The following is a 20,786-nucleotide window of genomic DNA, read 5'->3' as shown; positions in this document are numbered from 1 at the left end:
GGTTACCGCGACTGTCGTTATTTGATCAGCGCCGCCTAACGGGCCACACGACACCACACTGTTTAAATTTAGATCACTGAACGACTGATCAACTGCTCCAGCCTTGTCACGCTGGTGGGTTAATGTTTTTGTTCACGGTCAGACAATCACTGCGGTAATTAGTAGCTGAGATGAGAGCTCATCCACAATTGTACTCGGTATATATTATCTATCTATACAGAAACAATCACAGGTCCTGGGTCCATTTAGCAAGTCTTATTGAGTCACAACATTCAACTGTCGAATAAAAATACGTAATACTAGTTAATAACGGTTGGATGTTTATGTTGTGTATATACATGTGTATCCATTTTGCCGTGGAGTGTACCAGGTTACTTAATATTGTGTGTCACGTTATTATCGGTGATGGGCCTTACAAAACATGAATTACTTAGTTTTAAAGTAATACGGTACATTGTAGCGTGTTTAGAGAAATATATTATTATAAGCACGAAAAATACGAAGATAACGAGTTCCAGTGGTTTTTTTATAAGACAACCTTTTACCCATAAAAACTAGCTAGTGTATAGGGCTGGTTAACATTGAATAAGGGACATGTAATTAGTGATATTACGACCTTTCATTTGTTTCTTCTTTGAGAAACTGTGGGAGGCTGAGGATGTACTCGAAAAATGTGGAACCGGAGAGGATGAACAGGTGCTTGTTAGAGAGAGCAAATGAAATGGGCCGTCGACATAGGTGCACCTGAAACACAAGGAACTAAGCAAATCCTAGAAGACAACAGTGGACACTCCAAAAGGTGTTCACTCTTTAGTAAAGAGAAAGCAAGAAAATGCACGGATAGCGATGCTTTGAAACAAACCAATTTTGACAGCTTATCCAACATCCGATATGATGTGATGGCAACATGAAAAGATTATGTAGAGTCACAGTGAAGGTTCCTTACAGAACAGATGAATCCAATTGCAAATTAGGACATCACGATACAATACCCGGAGATGGACGAAGTAACGTTAGTTGTCTAATCACAGATGATGATTTAAATTCAGGTTTTGGAGAAAGTTGGTCGTCTAGATACTACACGACAACTACAGAGACGTGTATAGATACCCGGGACTAGATATGATCCAGTTTTATCACACAACATGGTCTAGGTAAAAAAATGAGATATAACCCTTTTAACTAATAAACGGATACACTTTTTAAAGTTTTGTTATTTTATCTTTGTAAGGCATCTTGAAATGGTTTCAATCTATTGTTTTCCAAATAGTGATGTTGTACATAAAATAATCACTGAAATGCACATATATTTACATCTAACTACCGACATCTGGAAAAAAATACCTTGATAATAATTGTACCCGTTACATATTTATCATACAATGTACACAGTATGGTTAATATCGCTTGGCATGTAGAAAGCAATGCATTATAGCGGAGTGATACCGTGATTGGACTATATATGCCCAACAATCAAAACCAATATCTATCTTTATTATATAATCGTTTCTTTATCACCGTTTCCTATGATTCTTCGAAACGTTCAAACTTATACTGCAGAAAATACTTAAATTAAATGAATTTTATCACTGCGGCAAGTACCAGTTTATAGTGTCCAGATTATGTTTTTGGCAAGAAGGCACTTTGAATTCCCGCCCTTAGCGACCAAATTTATGTGTCCCTGCAGGTAGGGCGTAAGAATTGTACCTGCTGCCCCCAATTGCATGATCGTAAGAGGCGACTAAATTTGGGACCTTATCTCTTCTCTCCTTTCTAAATAACTTTCTTCTTCCTAATGTCTCCCTTGACAATGCCTCACTTTTGGCCATTTGTTGAGCGTTCGCCCCTGTGAGGAAGGCTTTGGGTTCTGTCCCCTGGCCGAGACATACCAAAGTCTTTAAAAATGGTAGTTTCTACTCCTGCTTAACGCTCAGCAAATTAGGAGTGGGACGACTGGTTCGCCCGTTGTCAGTATAATGTGACCGGGTGGGGCGTCCTGCTGGGTGTCTTCGGCAGTATGTCTCAGTGAGGTAGCACTATAAAGTCGGCATCAGTTCCGCGCTATCACAAGGAGACGAACAAGAACATATCGCAGCCTCACAAAATAAACACACATACACTACACGCATGCATCTTGCACACAGGGGAGGCCGTCCTTAAATGAACTTAGCTGTTAATAGGACGTTAAACAAAATCAAACAAACAAACAAACAAACAAACCAAATTTATGTGACCTTAACTATTATATATTTTTCTATTTTGTGCATTAAAATGTACAAATAACGTCACATAAACAAAGGCAATACAGCAATAGGCAACAGTTCGTTCATATTTTCATTTGTAACTAAACGCATTAACATATCACTTGAACTCTACTTCACCCGACAGAAAATATTGTTAGAGTAGTATGAATTATAGATGAATAAACCTTTTGACTAAGTACAGGGACTCGGGCTTTATAGCAAATGGCTGGTTGCGCATTTGTATTTTTTAACGGCGAATCGGTGCACAATATATGTAAAAAGAAACCAGTGACGTGCATTTACTCGTATTCATGTTCTGAATGTTTATCAGGAAACCAACGCAAATTCAATTCATCATCTCATTAATTACAGACTTAAAAAAAAAGTTACGTTAAACTAACAAGACTTTCAACAACTGGTCTTTTGTCGACCATGTGTTGGCCCTAATATCATATCCTGTGTTGATGGGCCGTTAAGCATTGATACTAATAATAATAATTAAAAATTAACACGTCCGCTTGTGTGATCAAATACAACGACACTTCTGCCGGAATATCCTGGATATCATATTTAATATTCATACAACTAACCGATGATTCGTAGTCATTAGAGTTTAGGTCGTTGAGGAGAGGAGCGTTTGGGTTTCACAAAATTAATTAACTCGAAAACGGTGTATCTATAAACAGAGGAGATATCTGCATAACATTTTTGGGATCGGGAAAGTTGAGAGTTGTTTATCGACCATTTCATAACTAGAACTTGCATTACCAATATGTGTTGAGACAGGCTCATTATAAGGTTTGGTGGATATAATTTAAGACTTGGCGAAGTTAATGAAGACTTTAATTTAACTCAATTTGACACAATTTTGTTCCGGTACTTAATCGTCCCAACAACACAGGAAGATTTTCAGGTTCCTTACATATTTTTCAGTGATTCATAATTGAGTATGAAACATTTGTTGCTGCGGTCAGATATTATGTTTTGACGTTTGATAGATGTAACCTAGGACATATTTACATTTATCCTCGACAAGATATATTCAAAGAATTAATTGTTGGGGGCATTAAACCTCTTAATTCAACTTTTTGACAAATAACTTTCACTAGTTCAGCATGGATTTATCAATCTTGTGGTTAGTTTTAGCGTTTTACACGCGTGAACATTCAGCATCTTCATTTGCACGTGTGCTTCGAGTCTCAACGGAGGAGTACGCCAATAACATACTTACAACTTACGACAATAAAACAAACTATGTGGACTGTGCCAAGGTCTGTAAAACAGACTGTGTGTCCTTCACCTTTGACCCCCAGACCAAGGAATGCAAAACGTTCGCCAAGATGTTTTGTCAAAATGACACCGCATCAAAGTCAACGAAAGCTATGATGTTTGCGAAGATGGATAGGGAGTTACATAGTAGTAAGTGTTTGTATACTCCAGCAACAAAGGTAAGGGGGGGGGGAGGGTATACTGGAATCAGCTTGTCTGTCCGTAGAAAAAGTTAGTCTGGACAACTCCTTCTAAAGTAATGGACCAATTGCAATGAAGCATTCCAGCTATGATGACTACCATCCGAAGTTGTGCTTCCAGATATTGTTTATTCATTTTGACCCATTTTTTGCAAATGTATGGCCCCTTGTTGAAAAAGTCCTTAAACGTGTTGTCCGGGCAACACCTTCTTAAGTTATGGATCAGTTCAGCGGAAGTTTTCAGATATGATATATACTCCCTGACGTTGTGCATCCAGATATTAAACCTTTTTCCTTTTTGAAGGAGTTATTGTCGTTTGTTAAAAGTCTTAACTGCTATGACGTTTTTAGCAAAACTTGTTCATCTGGGCTAACAAGATTTTGTTTGCAAGTATATTTTGGCATTGGGAGGGAATACACATACACAATTGTTTTGCAATGCTTTGCTTAGTTTGCCTTTAGCTGACAGTTCTGGTTTATATAGGAGCTGGGAGGAGGTATAAGTTCGCATTTAGCTAACAGTTTTAGTTTTTAAAGAAAAAGAACAGAAAGGAATGTTTCAGTTGGACCTTTAACAGTATATGATTTCATTATTTAAATACGCTTGATTCATTTTACAAAAAAATATGGTCAAGTTATACTTACATATTTAAGTCACTCCTGCTGGCGAAGCATACATATGGTCCTAATGTGGGAGATATTCTGATCACCCGACAAATTTTCCCGTCAATCTGGGACCGTCTTCATCAAAATATTTCATACTCAGACACAAAATCAGTGCTCAAGCCATTCTCCTGCTACTTGCGTAAATCATGATACCAGATAAAAAAATAGTCCAATGTAAACATTTTAAAAAAGCATTCGATTGAATGTCGCTCCACGAAGACAAGAATATGGGCTTGAGCAAGAAATCTGAGTTTGGGCATGAGAACAGTTTCATGAATATGGGCCCTGGCCCGATTTCTTTGATCCTGCCATATTGGTCTAGCCATTTAAGGTTGCTTGGATCCTAATAACAACTAATTTCATGTTAAAACGAGTGACCATGTATGGTAGGACCACTCAAGCGCCAATACAAATACAAATACAAATGGTAGTCTATTTGTAGCCCCAGATCAACGAGTCAAGACCAATGGTGTCAGTAGTACGTCCTTTTTCCAGGTGAAACGTATGACTAAAACAGTACATGTCAAGTATATAAGTGGTGATCTTTTTTCTCCCTAAAAGTAACTACAAATGGTAGCAGGAATAGCTTTACATCTTTCTCATATTGAAATGATCGGTTTCTATTTCTCAGATTAAGTACTGTACTAGTTATATGTTGAAGTTAAGATCAAAAGTTACCTCAAGGTGTATTTACTGTATACATGACTCAATCAAAATTATCAGAGAAAATATCAAACTGACATAGAACTAACGAAGATGGTACAATGGTGGCGCAAAGATCCCTCTGAGATCTCTTGTTTATCTACATATTTGTAATATCTATAGATTGATGAATTTAAAGTCAAAGGAGAAAAAAGTGACATCTTGAACTATATATTTGTTTCACTCCCTTTTGGGCAAATGTTTTGAGGTATGAATCGGGTTACAGTAGGTTGTATGTATTAACATGTTCATTCGAGCTGGAGACTAGGCGTTCATAATATCAGAATGTCGCAGTTGCTCTAAGCAAAAGAAGACATCTAAAACACGAAAATGCTTTTTTGGGGTGTTTTTTTTAATAAAAGATGTCCCTGTTTGGTATATGCCTTTATCATCATTAGAAATTAAAGTTAATATTACAAAAATATGCCATGTGTCAATAAACAAACGCGATCAATATGATAGAATACATCTCAAGAGACTTTTGACAGAAAGGAAGAGTCCAACCTAAACTAATTAATATATCTATCCTGGAGTTGATTAATTCAACATACTCAACTTTTAATAAGATTTGTTCTCATGCGTGTACTTGTTGTTGCCATGGGCAACATTCGATTGGGGTAAGATGGGATGGGTTCCAGCTCAAAATGATGTTCGTGTATCGATAAATATTTCTGTGCGAGCGAATCCAGTTAATGTGGATTTCTAGTTTTCTAATACAATGAAAACGATAAGTAATCCCAAAACATCGAAACCAATTGTATATTAATATTAATATACCACAGGGATTATTGATATCGGCTAAATGAAATGTCTTAACAATCATTATTACCATAAAACAGATTCGCCTGCATGCTTACGTACTAAATGTGAATTAGTGGTAGTATATATTGACAATAACGATCCGACCAGTCACATGTATTATTAAGAAGGATATTTACCACACTCATTCTTTTTTTAACTTACTCCTGATTGGTTGTTTGGTACTGGTTCACCCATTGTCGGTATAATATGACCGGGCGAAATGCTGTGCTGTGTGGGTGCCTTCGTCATATATTTCCGTGAGATAATAATGATAGTATTTATTTACACTTGTAAAGTTTTACATTAGGTCAAGCAGTTATAAAATATACATTTTAAAAATGTACACGGGGATCGAGAAAAGTATATACTGTTACCCACTGCATATTGTGTCTTAAGAGACGACTAATAAGGGAACCACGTGAGAATTGTGGATTTGATTTTGTGCCCGTTACTAGGGGGACAAAAACGCGACAGGGTGGAATGCTGTGCCGAGTGCCTTCGGCATAATATTTCAGTGAGATAGCACTATGAATGCAACATTAGATCCGCGCTATCTCAAGGAAAAAGGAAAACAAACATACCCTGTCTCCGACACACATACAGACATGCACACTTACAAAGCACACATGAATTATGAATTGGGGATTTTTCTTTTTGTTCCCTATACTACATCTGCTGCACGGATTGCAAAATATGGGATCTTTATATTTCTATCTACGTTTCATTCCCTAACGCTTTGCTTGGCAATACCTTATTTTTGGCTTAAATATTGAGCGTTTACCGAGGTGAGGAAGACAATGAGTGCTATACCCAGGCCGGGACATACCGAAGTTCTCAGTCGATATCAGATCCACATGATCGCAAGGAGTCGAATACACCAGCAAACCCTGTCTCCAGCACACATACACCCATGTAGGCATACAGGGACTCTTTAGCAAAGTCACAACCTTGTTAAATTTTGATAATATAGTTTGATAATACTTATGAACCATACATGTCGAGAAAATGACAGGAGGCAATGCTTTATTGGCGTTTTAATCAGCAATAGAGAAAACCTTAACTGTACAGCCGCATGTTTTACCTCTTTCCAATCGAGGAGAGACGGTTAATCCTCGCTTTTTTTCTGGAATACAAGTACGTGTATTTATTCTGAATCAAAATCATCTTCCAACATCATCTCGATCATCATTATAATGAGTGATCTGTGTTTACGCTTCTGGTTGTCATTTGACTTAATAGTCGCTTTAAATGACCTTAGTAGTTGATAGGACGTTAAACAAAATTAATTTAAACTAAAACTAAACCAGCCTGCTTCGTTGTAGATCCCGCTGATTGTAGTGAGGTTAACCCAGCTGTCTACTGCTCAGGTATTTACCGAGTTACACCTACACCGGGAGTCAGCTTCGACGTGTACTGCGAGATGGACACAGCAAACGGACCCTGGACGGTAGGTGACCTCCTCTTTTAAAACACAATCCATTTTTCACCTCTTATCTGCAATGACAGGCCCGCTGTATCAAATTGCCTGGTTGTAATTGGCAGTGTTAAGTCTCTTTGACCAAGTGGCATATTTTGATCTCTTTCCGTCCGTCGTTTTATATTTTTTTTCAAATTCAGACTTAGAGGTACTGCAGTCTATTTTTCTGCTTGGATGGAAAGATCATCAGGGACTAATTGTAAATTACAGTACCCCCATACCATCCGTTCTCCGCTGGAGAGGGGGTAAGGTTTACTGTAGTTTATATTGGAAAATAACACTTTCGGATATATTTTGTCAATTTTTTGTAGGAAATTATTCTTACTTGGTGAAAATAAACCTTGGAGGGAAATGGTATAAAATAGTAAAATTTGGATTCCTGCCCTAATACCAGGGGCCAGGGCGGGCCCCTAAAGTGAAATTAACCAATACTTTAAAAATCTTCTTATCCAAACTCTGAGGTACACAGTCTACTTCTGTGCATGAATGGACAGATCTTTAACTAAATTGTAAATTTCAGAACCCCCTGGCCATCCGTTCTCCGTTAGGGGGGGGGGAGTTTACTATAGTTCATATAGGGAAACAACACTTTTGGGTGTATTTTGTCTAAAAAATTCCAGCAGGAAATTATTCTTACTTGGTGAGAATCCATCATACTTGGTATGATGGTATCAAAGTGTAAAATTGGGATTGCCCTGCCCCATATTTCATGAATTCTTTCTCAAGATTAGGATGTGCTACAATCAAATTCTGTGCATGGATGGAAAGATCACCAGGTGCATTAACTGTTTTATAAATTCAGTACCCCCAAACCATCCATTCTCCCTTAGGAATTAGGTAAAGTTAACTGTAGTTTATATAGTAAAATAAATCTTTTGGATGTATTTTGTCCATTTTCAGCAGAAAATTAATCAAATTTGATTGGAATGATTATGATGCCAGATGGCAATTAGATGGCATGGGAAGATATTAAGTCATCCCAAGGGACTGGAGGGGTGGGGCCCAACTGGGGAAAAAGGTTAGAAAATCCTTCTTCATCTGACTCAGATGTTTAACAAAAAAATACTCTTCATGGATTGAAAGGTCTTTTGGTGCTTTATTTAAGCTGTATTTTTTATCACTCCCCAGATTATCTGCTCTCCCTTGGGGAGAGGGTAATTAGTTCGCTATAGTTTATATAAGTCCCCGGCAAATCGCACTTTTGGTATAGTTTGTCTGATCTCGGCAATAAATTATTCAAACTTGATTGGAATAATTGTGATAAAGTGGCACTTAGACGGTACAAATATGAGATCCGTTCTTGCCCCAGAGGCTTAAAGGTAGGGCCGAAAAGGGGGAAATGTATGTTATTTATAAGAGTTTTGCACTCGGATGTGCAGGGTTCACGTTTCTTGTATGGATGGAAATACCCGTAGGTGCATTAAGTAAATTGTTAATTACCCTTCAGTCATCTGTTCTCCTTGGTTTATTTCTGGAAATAACACTTCTGACGATATCTTGTCCATTTTCAGCAAGAAATAATTCATCCTTAGTTGGAATAAGTATAAACAAGTTAAACTCAAATAGTATCAGAAGTGAGATCCTGAACTATCCCCGGAGTTGGCTAACAAACAATATATATTATAATTCTCAATAGTAAAATAGTTTAATTCAATAGTTGTGGAATAAAGTTCCTTTCCTTTGGTGACATGACAAGTATTTTATTTAAAAATGTTTACATGTTGATTTTCACATACCATCTAAACAATGAAATTGAGCTACCTGAACCTATTATATTTCTCAGGTGACCGCTTATGTCCTAGGGTCTGTTGTATATAACCGATCCCCTACATAATCAAGTTTTTTACTTGTGTCCCGATAACCTTTCATAGATATAAGTGTATGCCGTTTCGAAGCGTCCGTCGTCCATTCGTCTGTTGAATGATAATTTCTTTCAGCGACCATCTTCTTTAAACACAAAACTTGAGAGAGAACATCCCTAGGCTTATCGCTAAAGACGCTGGGCTAAAAAGGAAAATGTTGTTACACTTTATCTCTTCTCTCCTTTCTAAATAACTTTATTCTTCCTAATGTCTCCCTTGACAATGCCTCACTTTTGGCCATTTGTTGAGCGTTCGCCCCTGTGAGGAAGGCTTTGGGTTCTGTCCCCGGCCGAGACATACCAAAGTCTTTAACAATGGTAGTTTCTACTCCTGCTTAACGCTCAGCAAATTAGGAGTGGGACGACTGGTTCGCCCGTTGTCAGTATAATGTGACCGGGTGAGGCGTTCTGCTCGGTGTCTTCGGCAGTATGTTTAAATGTTAAATGACCTTAGCTGTTAATAGGACGTTAAACAAAATCAAACAAACAAACAAACAAACATTTTTTGAAGCGACATCTCTTCTGGAAATACTAGAAGGAAATTCATCATATCTGATGTGAAACATTTGCATGCGACTGGAATTTGAATTGTTAAAAGAAATGTGAGCTCAACGGGTTATCAAATATTCTGCAAGGAATAACAACGAGTCCGGCCTAACACTGATACGTGTAATCCAGTCCATTGATGCTAACATGAAAATGTTTAACATCGTCAACGAATAACTATTAATAACATTGGTTAACATGAGAAGACGTGCATATTTGCGATTTTCACCTATGGACTGTTCTTTAGTCATAATTTAGAAATGGTCCAGGTCAACACACTATTACCACATATGTGCTTTACATGAAGAAAAGAACAATACTAATTTGACCCTTAGTTCTTTTGCATGCAATAAAGGTAAAAATGTAATAATCTATTGTTGCCAAAGTGTCCGATGGGCTCTTTAAAAACTCGACCATCTTTCATTCATGAATGGTAAATATTCAGATTTCTGGCATATAAACAAGTGCTAACTTTTCCATGAGGAAATAAACACAATCATCCAAGAGCACACACTACGTCCGGAGAACATCCGGAAAACATCTTCGTCTGGTCGTCCGCGACTTCCAAACGTCTCTACAACGTTTGATGATGACGATGCAGCAGTGCTGTTCTAAATTTACTTTACTAATTTTACAGTAATTGTAGCTTGTATGATTAATACCAAAAAACAATGATTGTAACAAGACCATTGAGTAAAAATGCATGCGAAAATGAACTTGAACTCTGACAGGTCAGTAAGGGCCCCGTCTTGTGGCAATATATCCCCAATAATTATGAAGAAGCAATCTGCCAATATAGCTGAGCTTGACGTTTGACATTTGGACTTCAAAAAGAATCAAAAGGAAGCGAAATATACATTTTAGATGTACTATGATGTGAGTCTTGTTTCCTCCCACCTCCTCCATATTTGCTGGGCTTACAGAAATGTAAACACCAGTGCTATACTCATTTGTTAGCTTAGTTTTATTTCACCTTAAACACCTCCCCCATAAAGAGCCAGGGTCAAAGACAGAGATCCACTTTGTCTTTGACCTTTGAACCCAAATTACCTTGACCTTTAACCCAGTTACCCTGATCTTTGGTCTGTTGACTTATTCTTTAATTCCGACAAATCTTGCTTCATAATATCACAACAAAATGTTCATCAGTGAAAAATACAAAACTTGACCTTGACCTTGAATCTTTGGACCCCATAAGCTGGACCTTAGTTAGATTTTTTGTGAAAAAAGCAGGCCCCAAATTTTGCCAAAACATAATTAATCCAACAAAAGCCAACAATTCCAGGCCCCAAAAAATGCTTGTTAAAAATAATTGCCTTGATGATACTTTCTTTTTTCTATCAAGTTCGTTAATTTTTGGTATGTTTCGACTTAACAAATGTTACAAAATTGGAATATAGAAAAAGATCTGTTTTTGAAACAATCGCCAAATATCCCATGTATCAAACACACAGGTCGGACTGAATTTGCCTTGTATCATGTTATTGCGTAGCTCTCACACAATTCAAGTGGCAACTGCTACTTTACCCAACATAAAACCAATGCTCTTCCATACATTTGTGATAAAAAGGTAGCAAAATATTAATATTTTGAAAAAGAATTGAGCAAAAAACAAACATTACTTTATTACCTCATGGCTTGAATTTCGTGGTACCGTCTCCGGTTGTAAATAGTAATTCTTGCCAGATTTATTAGTTTGGTGAAAGCCTCCGCCTCCTTTCTTTGCCCGAAGTGCCAAGTGTGCTTATGCAGAGGAGCGGCGTCCGTCGTACGGCTGGCGTCCACTTTTTAGCTCACCTGCTTGACGGGCAAGAGAGCTTATGCCATGGTGTAGCGTCGGTCGTCCGTCCATCGACCGTCAACATTTCCTTTAAAACGTTACTTGTCCTGAACGGGCCAGTAGATTTGAACTAAATATCAATCGTCCCTTTTTTTACAATAATGAAGCAAATATGCATTCATTGCGTAGAAATAGAATATTTAGCCCTCCACCCTGTAGATCAAACAACTACTATCATATTTTTTTCCTTCAATGCTCCGAGAGTCTAATAAACCCTCACCTACTACAGTACAAGCAACCTCCCTTAACATTTTTAAGAAACTTATAAACATGTCAAATATCAGGGAAGAGGAAGATGTGAGCGTTTTAAATGTATTCAAAAATAAAGGATCAAGGGAGGGTAATATCATACTTTGTCAGCTTAGAAATGGATGTAGCAACTTAAATTTTGACCTATATATTGATCATTTAAAAGATAATCCTATGTGTTCTTGTGATTTAAACCATGAAACTGTCTCACATTGTTTTCTTCACTGTCCTCTGTTTTCAGTCCAAAGAGCATTACTAAAAAATGAACTTGAACTTATTGGAAACCATAACCATTTTCATCTCACCAACTTACTATATGGCTGTCAAATATGTAACGAAGGTGTAAATATGGAAATTCTTAGCTCTATCCTAAAATATACAGTTAGAACTAAAAGATTTGTTGAATATCGAGTATAATACCTGGCAATTTGACACATTTTGAATTAATATATATACACATGAATATATATTTGTAGATAATAACACGTATTTATAAAAACAACATCCATTCGTACAGGAGTGCATCTCTGGCTGGTTGTCATGATATTGTTATGCTTTCCTTTTATATTCTCCCATACTACTTATATCTTAATTTTTTAGTGTACATACTTAAGATCTGCAATTTTTCCATATATGTACTCAAATGCATTACTGTGAACTATACCACAATAATATTTACTCTGGAACCTGTGCAGTGTTCAATTGAAGACCTAAACGTAACGCAAGGACTGTGCGGTCTTCAATCTGATAGTATAGCTTGTATACTACATGTATATGCGGTCTATAATCAATATATATATATATATTACCTGCATTGTATATTGCAGTCTAAATCTAATTCATACACTATTATATGGGAGTTATCATCCTTCCACCACCCACACCATATTTGATATAGTAACCTCTTAATTATGTGAATATCTAATTAGATTTAAGTACGTAATTGGCAGTAGAACTACAGACAATATGTAGAAGAAATATAATCAGAACTTTAGGCAATTTCATTTGTGATCAAATCATTATATATAACTTGCTACGGATCCTATTTACCTGCAATTTTTCTCTATACCAAAATATGCAGACACTAATTACCAAATATAATGGATACACTAGAAATTAAATCATCGAGCCAATTCGTACATATTTATATTGTATCCGTTACTAAATAGTTATGCTTATATCATATTTTTTAACATCAGATGCATGAGGTCTTAGAAATGAACAGTACTGTACATTTATTTTTGTAGTGACATATTGTCTAAAAGAAAAAAGAAAAAAAAGGTTCTAACGCCAAATATGTTACTGATTTACAATGATTAATTTTTGACAGTAAGCAAAATCTTATTATTATAATATCAATCAATTATGTCCATATATCTACCATCAATGGAGAAGACTTACATAGGCTAAAGCATGTTGTCCAATCCTTTTGACAGTGTAACATCAATAAGATATGTTGAAATGAAATGGACTAAATATGGTCTGGAACATCCTTAGGCCGAGGGGACTAAAAATTATTTTGTATTAATGGTGGGTCTGGGGGCTGAGGGGCAGGGCCCAATAGGGGAAATATAGCAAATTCTTTAAAATCCTTCTTCTGTAGGAATGAAAGGATTTGGTCCATATTTGGGAAATAGAGGTAAAACCTTTAAAATCCTTCTTCTACCGTAGGGATTTAGGGATTTTATCCTAATTTAGTCTGGAACATCCTTTGGCCAAAGGGACTCCATTTTGTATAAACATTGGGTGTTGCCCCCTGGGGGCAGAGGGGCGGGGCCAAATATGAGAAATAGAGGTAGTGCCTTTAAAATCCTTCTTCTACTGTAGGGATTAAGGGGTTTTATCTTAATTTTGTCTGGAGCATCCTTGGGCCAGGGGACTCAATTTGGACTAGAGTTGTCAGAGTTGATCTTGATGAGCTGGACTTGGATCTTAGCACTAATATCTGACAAACTTAACAGTGTCAAAAACAGGCAAAAGAAAACACAACATTGAAATTGTTCACTTTTGAAAAATACTAGATAATATAATCCACCACAAAAAAATATTTCTTGAACTTCAAAATCAAAGTATGAACAATATGAGCAAGCTATAAAAAATTCATGTTTGGAAATAAAACCTAAAAATCCAACAGGAATATCTTCCATGATGAACTCTTCAAAGGTGTATTCCATTTTTTTTAAATGATGGCACTTCTTGTTTGAGTTTAAAGAGCAACAGGTGTATTGTCCATGTCCCTCTGGGACTTTGTGTCCGATTAAGTTTGGGGTTTATATAAATCTATATCTTTGAACTTTGGGATTATTGTACTTGCCCTTGTGTCAAAAGTCCTTGCAGAGGTTTGTCCTTCATGTCCTTGTAGGGTTATGTGTCCCGAGCCATTTTGGGGTAAATACATTTTTGAACTTTTAGGTTTTTTGTTTAAGCAAGATATGTCCATCCCCTTGCGAGGTTTACATAAATATCTTCGAAACAATGGGATATGTGTGCATGTGGGGTTCACATAAAATATCCTGTTATAGTGTCCCAATCCTTGAAGGGATGTGTGAATGCATGTCCTTGTGGGGTTATATGTATGTGTCCTTTTGGGGTTTAATATTTTTGAAACTTCAGGTATATTGCCCATGTCTTTTTGGGGTTTACATAAATATTTTTGGGGGATTATTGTACATATTCCTAGTAAGGTTGTGTCCATGCCCGTGTGTGGTTGTATGTATGTGTCAGTGTTCTTGTGGGGTGAATATCAACATGTCCCTGTGGGGTTAAATGGCCATTTCCTTGCGAGTTTTACATAAATATCCTTAGAAACAATGGGATTATGTATTGTACATGTCCTTATGGCTAGTTTGCACACTGTACATTCAAAAACTAAACCTAAAAACTATAAAGATAGTTTTGATAAAAGTCCAAAACATGGTAAATTTTACAAAAAAATACACAAAAATCTCTATTAGCAATCTTACACCTCTAATAAGTATGTATGCCAAATAGGAGGGGTGTGGGATATAACCCTGCAGGTAGGGCGTAAGAATTGTACCTGCTGCCCCCAATTGCATGATCGTAAGAGGCGACTAAATTTGGGACCTTATCTCTTCTCTCCTTTCTAAATAACTTTCTTTTTCCTAATGTCTCCCTTGACAATGCCTCACTTTTGGCCATTTGTTGAGCGTTCGCCCCTGTGAGGAAGGCTTTGGGTTCTGTCCCCTGGCCGAGACATACCAAAGTCTTTAAAAATGGCAGTTTCTACTCCTGCTTAACGCTCAGCAAATTAGGAGTGGGACGACTGGTTCGCCCGTTGTCAGTATAATGTGACCGGGTGGGGCGTCCTGCTGGGTGTCTTCGGCAGTATGTTTCAGTGAGGTAGCACTATAAAGTCGGCATCAGTTCCGCGCTATTACAAGAAGACAAACACGAACATATCGCAGCCTCCCAAAGTACACACACATACACTACACGCATGCATCTTGCACACAGGGGAGGCCGTCCTTAAATGACCTTGGCTGTTAATAGGACGTTAAACAAAATCAAACAAACAAACAAAGGTGTGGGATATAAACTCAATAGACTTTCAAAAACTTGCCCCAAAAACTATAAAGCGAGTTTTGATACAAGTTCAAAACAAAGTAAATTTTGCAAAAATCCATTTAATCGCCATAATATTAAATGTACACCTCTTATGTTTATATATGCCAAATAAGAGGGATGTTGGATGTATTCTTATGTACTTAAACGTCTTTCGAAAACTCACCCCAAAACTTTAGGTATGTGTGATACAGATACCAACGGGAGCGTCGGGGTACAGCATAAGCTCACGGTTACTCGTAATCAGTGACTGAGCTAAAATTGTTGTAGTTATTCTAAAGGATTGTAGACAAATTAAATATCACAATACCATCAGACCAGATTGCTGTTTACAAATCATATTAATATTTCTGGTATAGTATAAATACGTTAAAAAAATAGCAATTAAATGGCAATAACAATGTTCTTCATATAACATAGCTGCCTAAAATAGGCATCCCTCAAATCAATACTCAGTCATAACATATACACTATAGCTCACAGAATTCTACATAGCACCCATTGTAAATTTCACCATTTTCCCCCCGTTGATAAAGCATTACCACCATGCAGATTTTGAGATTATAAATCTGGATCATTTTAAATACTGTACAAGGCGCTATCAGGATTTTTGTGAATATTCCTTACAACAAAGGATGTCTTCAAATTAGAAAATAAATCCTGTTGGAAAAGTAGGTGGTCTTTGTTACAGAATGCCTTCAGAAATCGTTGACATCACATTTACGTGTTATTCCAGTCGGAAGCGTTTTGGACATTTATTAGGTCACAGGGGTCAAATATGTTAAAAACCATTATACAACTTCTTCTGAAAAACCAAAATGCCCAGAGTGATGCTTTTTGGCTAGTAGCATGCTGGGATGAAGGGCTACCAAGTTTGTTCAAATGAATGACCTTCGTCCATTTTTAAGGTCACAGGGGTCAATTGTATTAAAAAATCTTTATAGAATTTCTTCTGAATAACTAAGAGGCCTAGGCTAATGATATTTGGGCAGTAACATACTAGAATGAAGGGCTACCAAGTTTGTTCAAATGAATGACCTTTACTTATATTCAAGGTCACAGGGGTCAAATATGTTAAAAACCTTTAAACAACTTCTCAATAACCAAAAGGCCTAGGATGATGCTTGTTGGCCAGTAGCATGCTGTGATGAAGGGCTACCAAGTTTGTTCGAATGAGGTCCCTTCAGGTAGGGCATAAGAATTGTACCTGCTGCCCCCAATTGCATGATCGTAAGAGGCGACTAAATTTGGGACCTTATCTCATCTCTCCTTTCTAAATAACTTTCTTCTTCCTAAAGTCTCCCTTGACAATGCCTCGCTTTTGGCCATTTGTTGAGCGTTCGCCCTTGTGAGGAAGGCTTTGGGTTCTGCCCCCTGGCCGAGACATACCAAAGTCTTCAAAAATGGTAGTTAATACTCCTGCTTAACGCTCAGCAAATTAGGAGTGGGACGTCTGGTTCGCCCGTTGTCAGTATAATGTGACCGGGTGAGGCGTTCTGCTCGGTGTCTTCGGCAGTATGTTTCAGTGAGGTAGCACTATAAAGTCGGCATCAGTTCCACGCTATCACAAGGTGACAAACACGAACATATCGCAGCCTCCCAAAATACACACACTTGCACTACACGCATGCATTTTGCACACAGGGGAGGCCGTCCTTAAATGACCTTATAGCTGTTAATAGGACGTTAAACAAAATCAAACAAAAAAATGTTCGAATGAATGACCTTGACTGATATTCAAGGTCACAAGGGTCAAATATTTTTAAAACATTTAAACAACTTCTTCTGAATAACCAAGATGCTTAGGATAATGATATTTGGGCAGTAACATGCTAGAATGAAGGGCTACCAAGTTTGTTCAAATGAATGACCTTTACTTATATTCAAGGTCACAGGGGTCAAATATGTTAAAAACCTTTAAACAACTTCTCAATAACCATAAGGCCTAGGATGATGCTAGTTGGCCAGTAGCATGCTGTGATGAAGGGCTACCAAGTTTGTTCGAATGAATGACCTTGACTTATATTCAAGGTCACAAGAGTCAAATATTTTTTTAAACATTTAAACAACTTCTTCTGAATAACCAAGAGGCTTAGGATAACGATATTTGGGCAGTAACATGCTAGAATGAAGGGATACCAAGTTTGTTCAAATGAATGACCTTTACTTATATTCAAGGTCGCAGGGTCAAATATGTTAAAAACCTTCAAACAACTTCTTCTCAATAACCAAAAGGCCTAGGATGATGCTAGTTGGCCAGTAGCATGCTGTGATGAAGGGCTACCAAGTTTGTTCGAATGAATGACCTTGACTTATATTCAAGGTCACAAGGGTCAAATATTTTTAAAACATTAAAACAGCTTCTTCTGAATAACCAAGAGGCTTAGGATAATGATATTTGGCCAGTAGCATGCTGGGATGAAGGGCTACCAAGTTTGTTCAAATGAATGACCTTGACTTATATTCAAGGTCACAGGGGTCAAATATGTTAAATATCTTTAAACAACTTCTTTTGAATAACTAAAAAAAGCCTAGGATAATGATATTTGGCCAGGATGAAGGGCTACCAAGTTTGTTTAAACTAATAGGTCCAGGGTTATGATATTTTACCAAAAGCATGCTGGGTTGGAAGACTTTAAACTCTGTTCAACCTAATGTCCTTGTTCGACATTCAAGGTCACACGCGTCATATGTTTAAATCTTTTAATAGGTTCTTATGAATCAAACACTGATATTCTGCCTGTAGCTGTATTTTAGTCCACTTTTAAGATTACAAGTGTTACATTAATACCAGGTGAGCGATTCAGGCCCATTTGGCCTCTTGTTAACAGTACATCCCTTTCGATTTTTGACACAATATCAACACAGACAGCTTGCTATTTTTTATCATCTGACAGTATGACCTATATTTATGATCTTTCCAATGGATTTTGCCGCAGTTTAATAATTTCTCTCGTAAACGAATCATTTCAAGGGTTGAGGTTAATTTAGAATATGTTAAAATGATAATGTATGCTCGGAACATTGTCGGTTTAATCATGACAGGTCTTCGTCATGTTGTCGATGTCGGTCATTTGGCTTCCCCAAAATATTTTCCCACGTAACAAACTCTGTCTTAAAGGTGACGTTTTTAAAAATGTCATGTGCAACCAACGTCCGCATACAATATTCAATTTATAAAGAATCATCTCTTGACAATACTTTTATAGAAATCAATCGTTTATCGCCTCTCTCTGTGTGTCCTAACAAGGAGTATATTTAGATTTTTACCAATTATATCTGGTCATAAAATCCTGGAAATCGATCGTTGTATAAAGACAATGTAATTGGATAAGGGCTAGGACTGAGTGTAAAGATGTATTTGAAACCACAGGGCGGATAGGTCATTTAAAAAGAGTTAATTTGCAAAAGATATGACATGGGTTTCTTCACCAGATAACACAATTAGATTAGATCTAATTATGTGATAAATATTTTATTTTTTTTCTTTTGAGTGAAGGAATATTTTTATATGAAAAAAATATATCGATTTTAATAAACAGCAAAACATTCCAGGTGATACAAAACAGACGAGATGGCGAGGAGGAATTCTACAGACCTTGGGCTGACTACAAACAAGGCTTTGGTGACCTCCGTGGAAACTTTTGGCTTGGTTTGTATCTTAACAATTATTGTATTGACGAATCTTTAATGTGTAGGTATGTTTTTGGCATCTGGCATCACCGATGAGTCCTGACAGGACGGAAAGCTGTATGATGCTGCGTAATTCAATTTTGACATTCTGCACCAATAACCAATTTGTTCAAAGTACAGTTACCTATTCCGTCTTTGCGTATTGCAGAGTTATCTTCTCTAGGGAGCAGGTAATGATTGTTACGTCACTTGTTTGTGAGAGTAACGTCATCAATTTTTGAGAAAACGCCGTAATTTTCTCACACAGACCAATGACGTAACAATCAATACCTGGTCCCAGGAGAAGATAACTCTGCAATACGCAAAGACGGAATATGCGTGTAAGGGAGAAATATTGATGACAACAAAAGTATGTCAAGACATTCAAAAATTCTGGATATTTATTGCATAAATATTTAAAATGGAAACTAATGTTATATATGTTTCATGTATCTTGAACAGGAAATGACGCAATTCACCACCTCACCTCCACAGAGTCTATTCTCCGTATTGAATTGGTCACATGGCTAGGTGATGCTGCGTATGCCCAGTATTCCACGTTCAGAGTTGAAAACGAGACCGAAAGTTACAGACTGATTATATCCGGGTTCTCCGGTAACGTCACACGTATGTATATGTGGTATATTACTCGCATTGAAACTTGCAAAAATAATCGTCACTTATTCATTTCTCCTTGATTTCCAACATAGTAATCTACATGAATCCTGGTGATATCAAACCAATGATGGATAAACATAGCTTGAGAAACAGTTACAAATAAACGCACCAGCAATGACATAGTGCTTAATTTATGTTGCAAGACATATCTACTAGAGTGTCTAAATGACGGCTTTTATTTTATTGACAGAGGACAATATGGCCATTCACAATGGAATGTCTTTCTCGACATTTGACAGGGATAACGATCGCTATTCTCAGAGCTGTGCTATGGGTAGTAAAGGCGGATGGTGGTATAACAGTTGTTACGACGCAAATCTAAACGGCGCTGAATACATGTCAGGCGACGGTAACGTGAAATCGCTGGTCTGGGATAACTTTTACCCAGATATAGCTTACCCTCATATGATGACGACAAGAATGCTTTTAAAGTATTTGTAGTATTAACTGAATGTGAACATTTTATTATTATTAAAGGTTCTTTGCATTACTGTGTTTCAATAAGCCTTAATTAACTAATCCACGTATGGATACGAATGATCTTCGTAACCTGATTTGTACAATGTACATGTACACTGTCATGTTTTGCATGCTTTTCGCTCCTTAAACAGACTTTGTTCGCCCTGTGCTTTTTTGCCACATGCATCCTAGAATTTTGGTTTTAGCATTTTTGACATGCGAAAATTTGGTTTTGTATATCAAAGTCACGAAAGGGATACTTTAGGAGCACATGTTTACGGTTATTAGCTCACCTGGCACGAAGTGCCAAGTGAGCTTATGCCGTGGTGCGGCGTCCGTCGTCCGTCCGTCCGGCGTCCGGCGTCAATATTTTACTTTAAACGACTTCTTTTTAATAACCGAAAGGCCTAGGGTGATGATATTTGGCCAGAAGCAAACTGGGATGAAGGGCTACCAAGTTTGTTCAAATAAATGACCTTCATCTATTTTCAAGGTCACAGGGGTCAAATATGTTGAAAACTTTAAACAACTTCTTCTCAAT

General features: G+C 37.2%; 1 protein-coding gene across 1 annotated transcript; it reads left to right on the top strand.

The window, feature by feature from the left end:
- Window positions 1-3,358: 3,358 nt before the first annotated feature.
- On the top strand, window positions 3,359-20,401 carry LOC110466901 (angiopoietin-related protein 7-like). The gene is made up of 5 exons (XM_021523693.1): window positions 3,359-3,662; window positions 7,204-7,328; window positions 18,992-19,088; window positions 19,571-19,735; window positions 19,977-20,401. The coding sequence occupies exons 1-5, from the start codon at window positions 3,359-3,361 to the stop codon at window positions 20,225-20,227; spliced, it is 942 nt and encodes a 313-aa protein (XP_021379368.1). The 3' UTR covers window positions 20,228-20,401.
- The last annotated feature ends 385 nt before the right edge of the window (window positions 20,402-20,786 follow it).

Source organism: Mizuhopecten yessoensis, unplaced genomic scaffold (genome assembly GCF_002113885.1).
Source record: "Mizuhopecten yessoensis strain PY_sf001 unplaced genomic scaffold, ASM211388v2 scaffold11147, whole genome shotgun sequence".
Taxonomy (NCBI): Eukaryota; Metazoa; Mollusca; class Bivalvia; order Pectinida; family Pectinidae; genus Mizuhopecten; species Mizuhopecten yessoensis.
The sequence above is the reverse complement of the archived record's forward strand: the minus strand, read 5'-3'. Positions and strand labels throughout refer to the sequence as shown.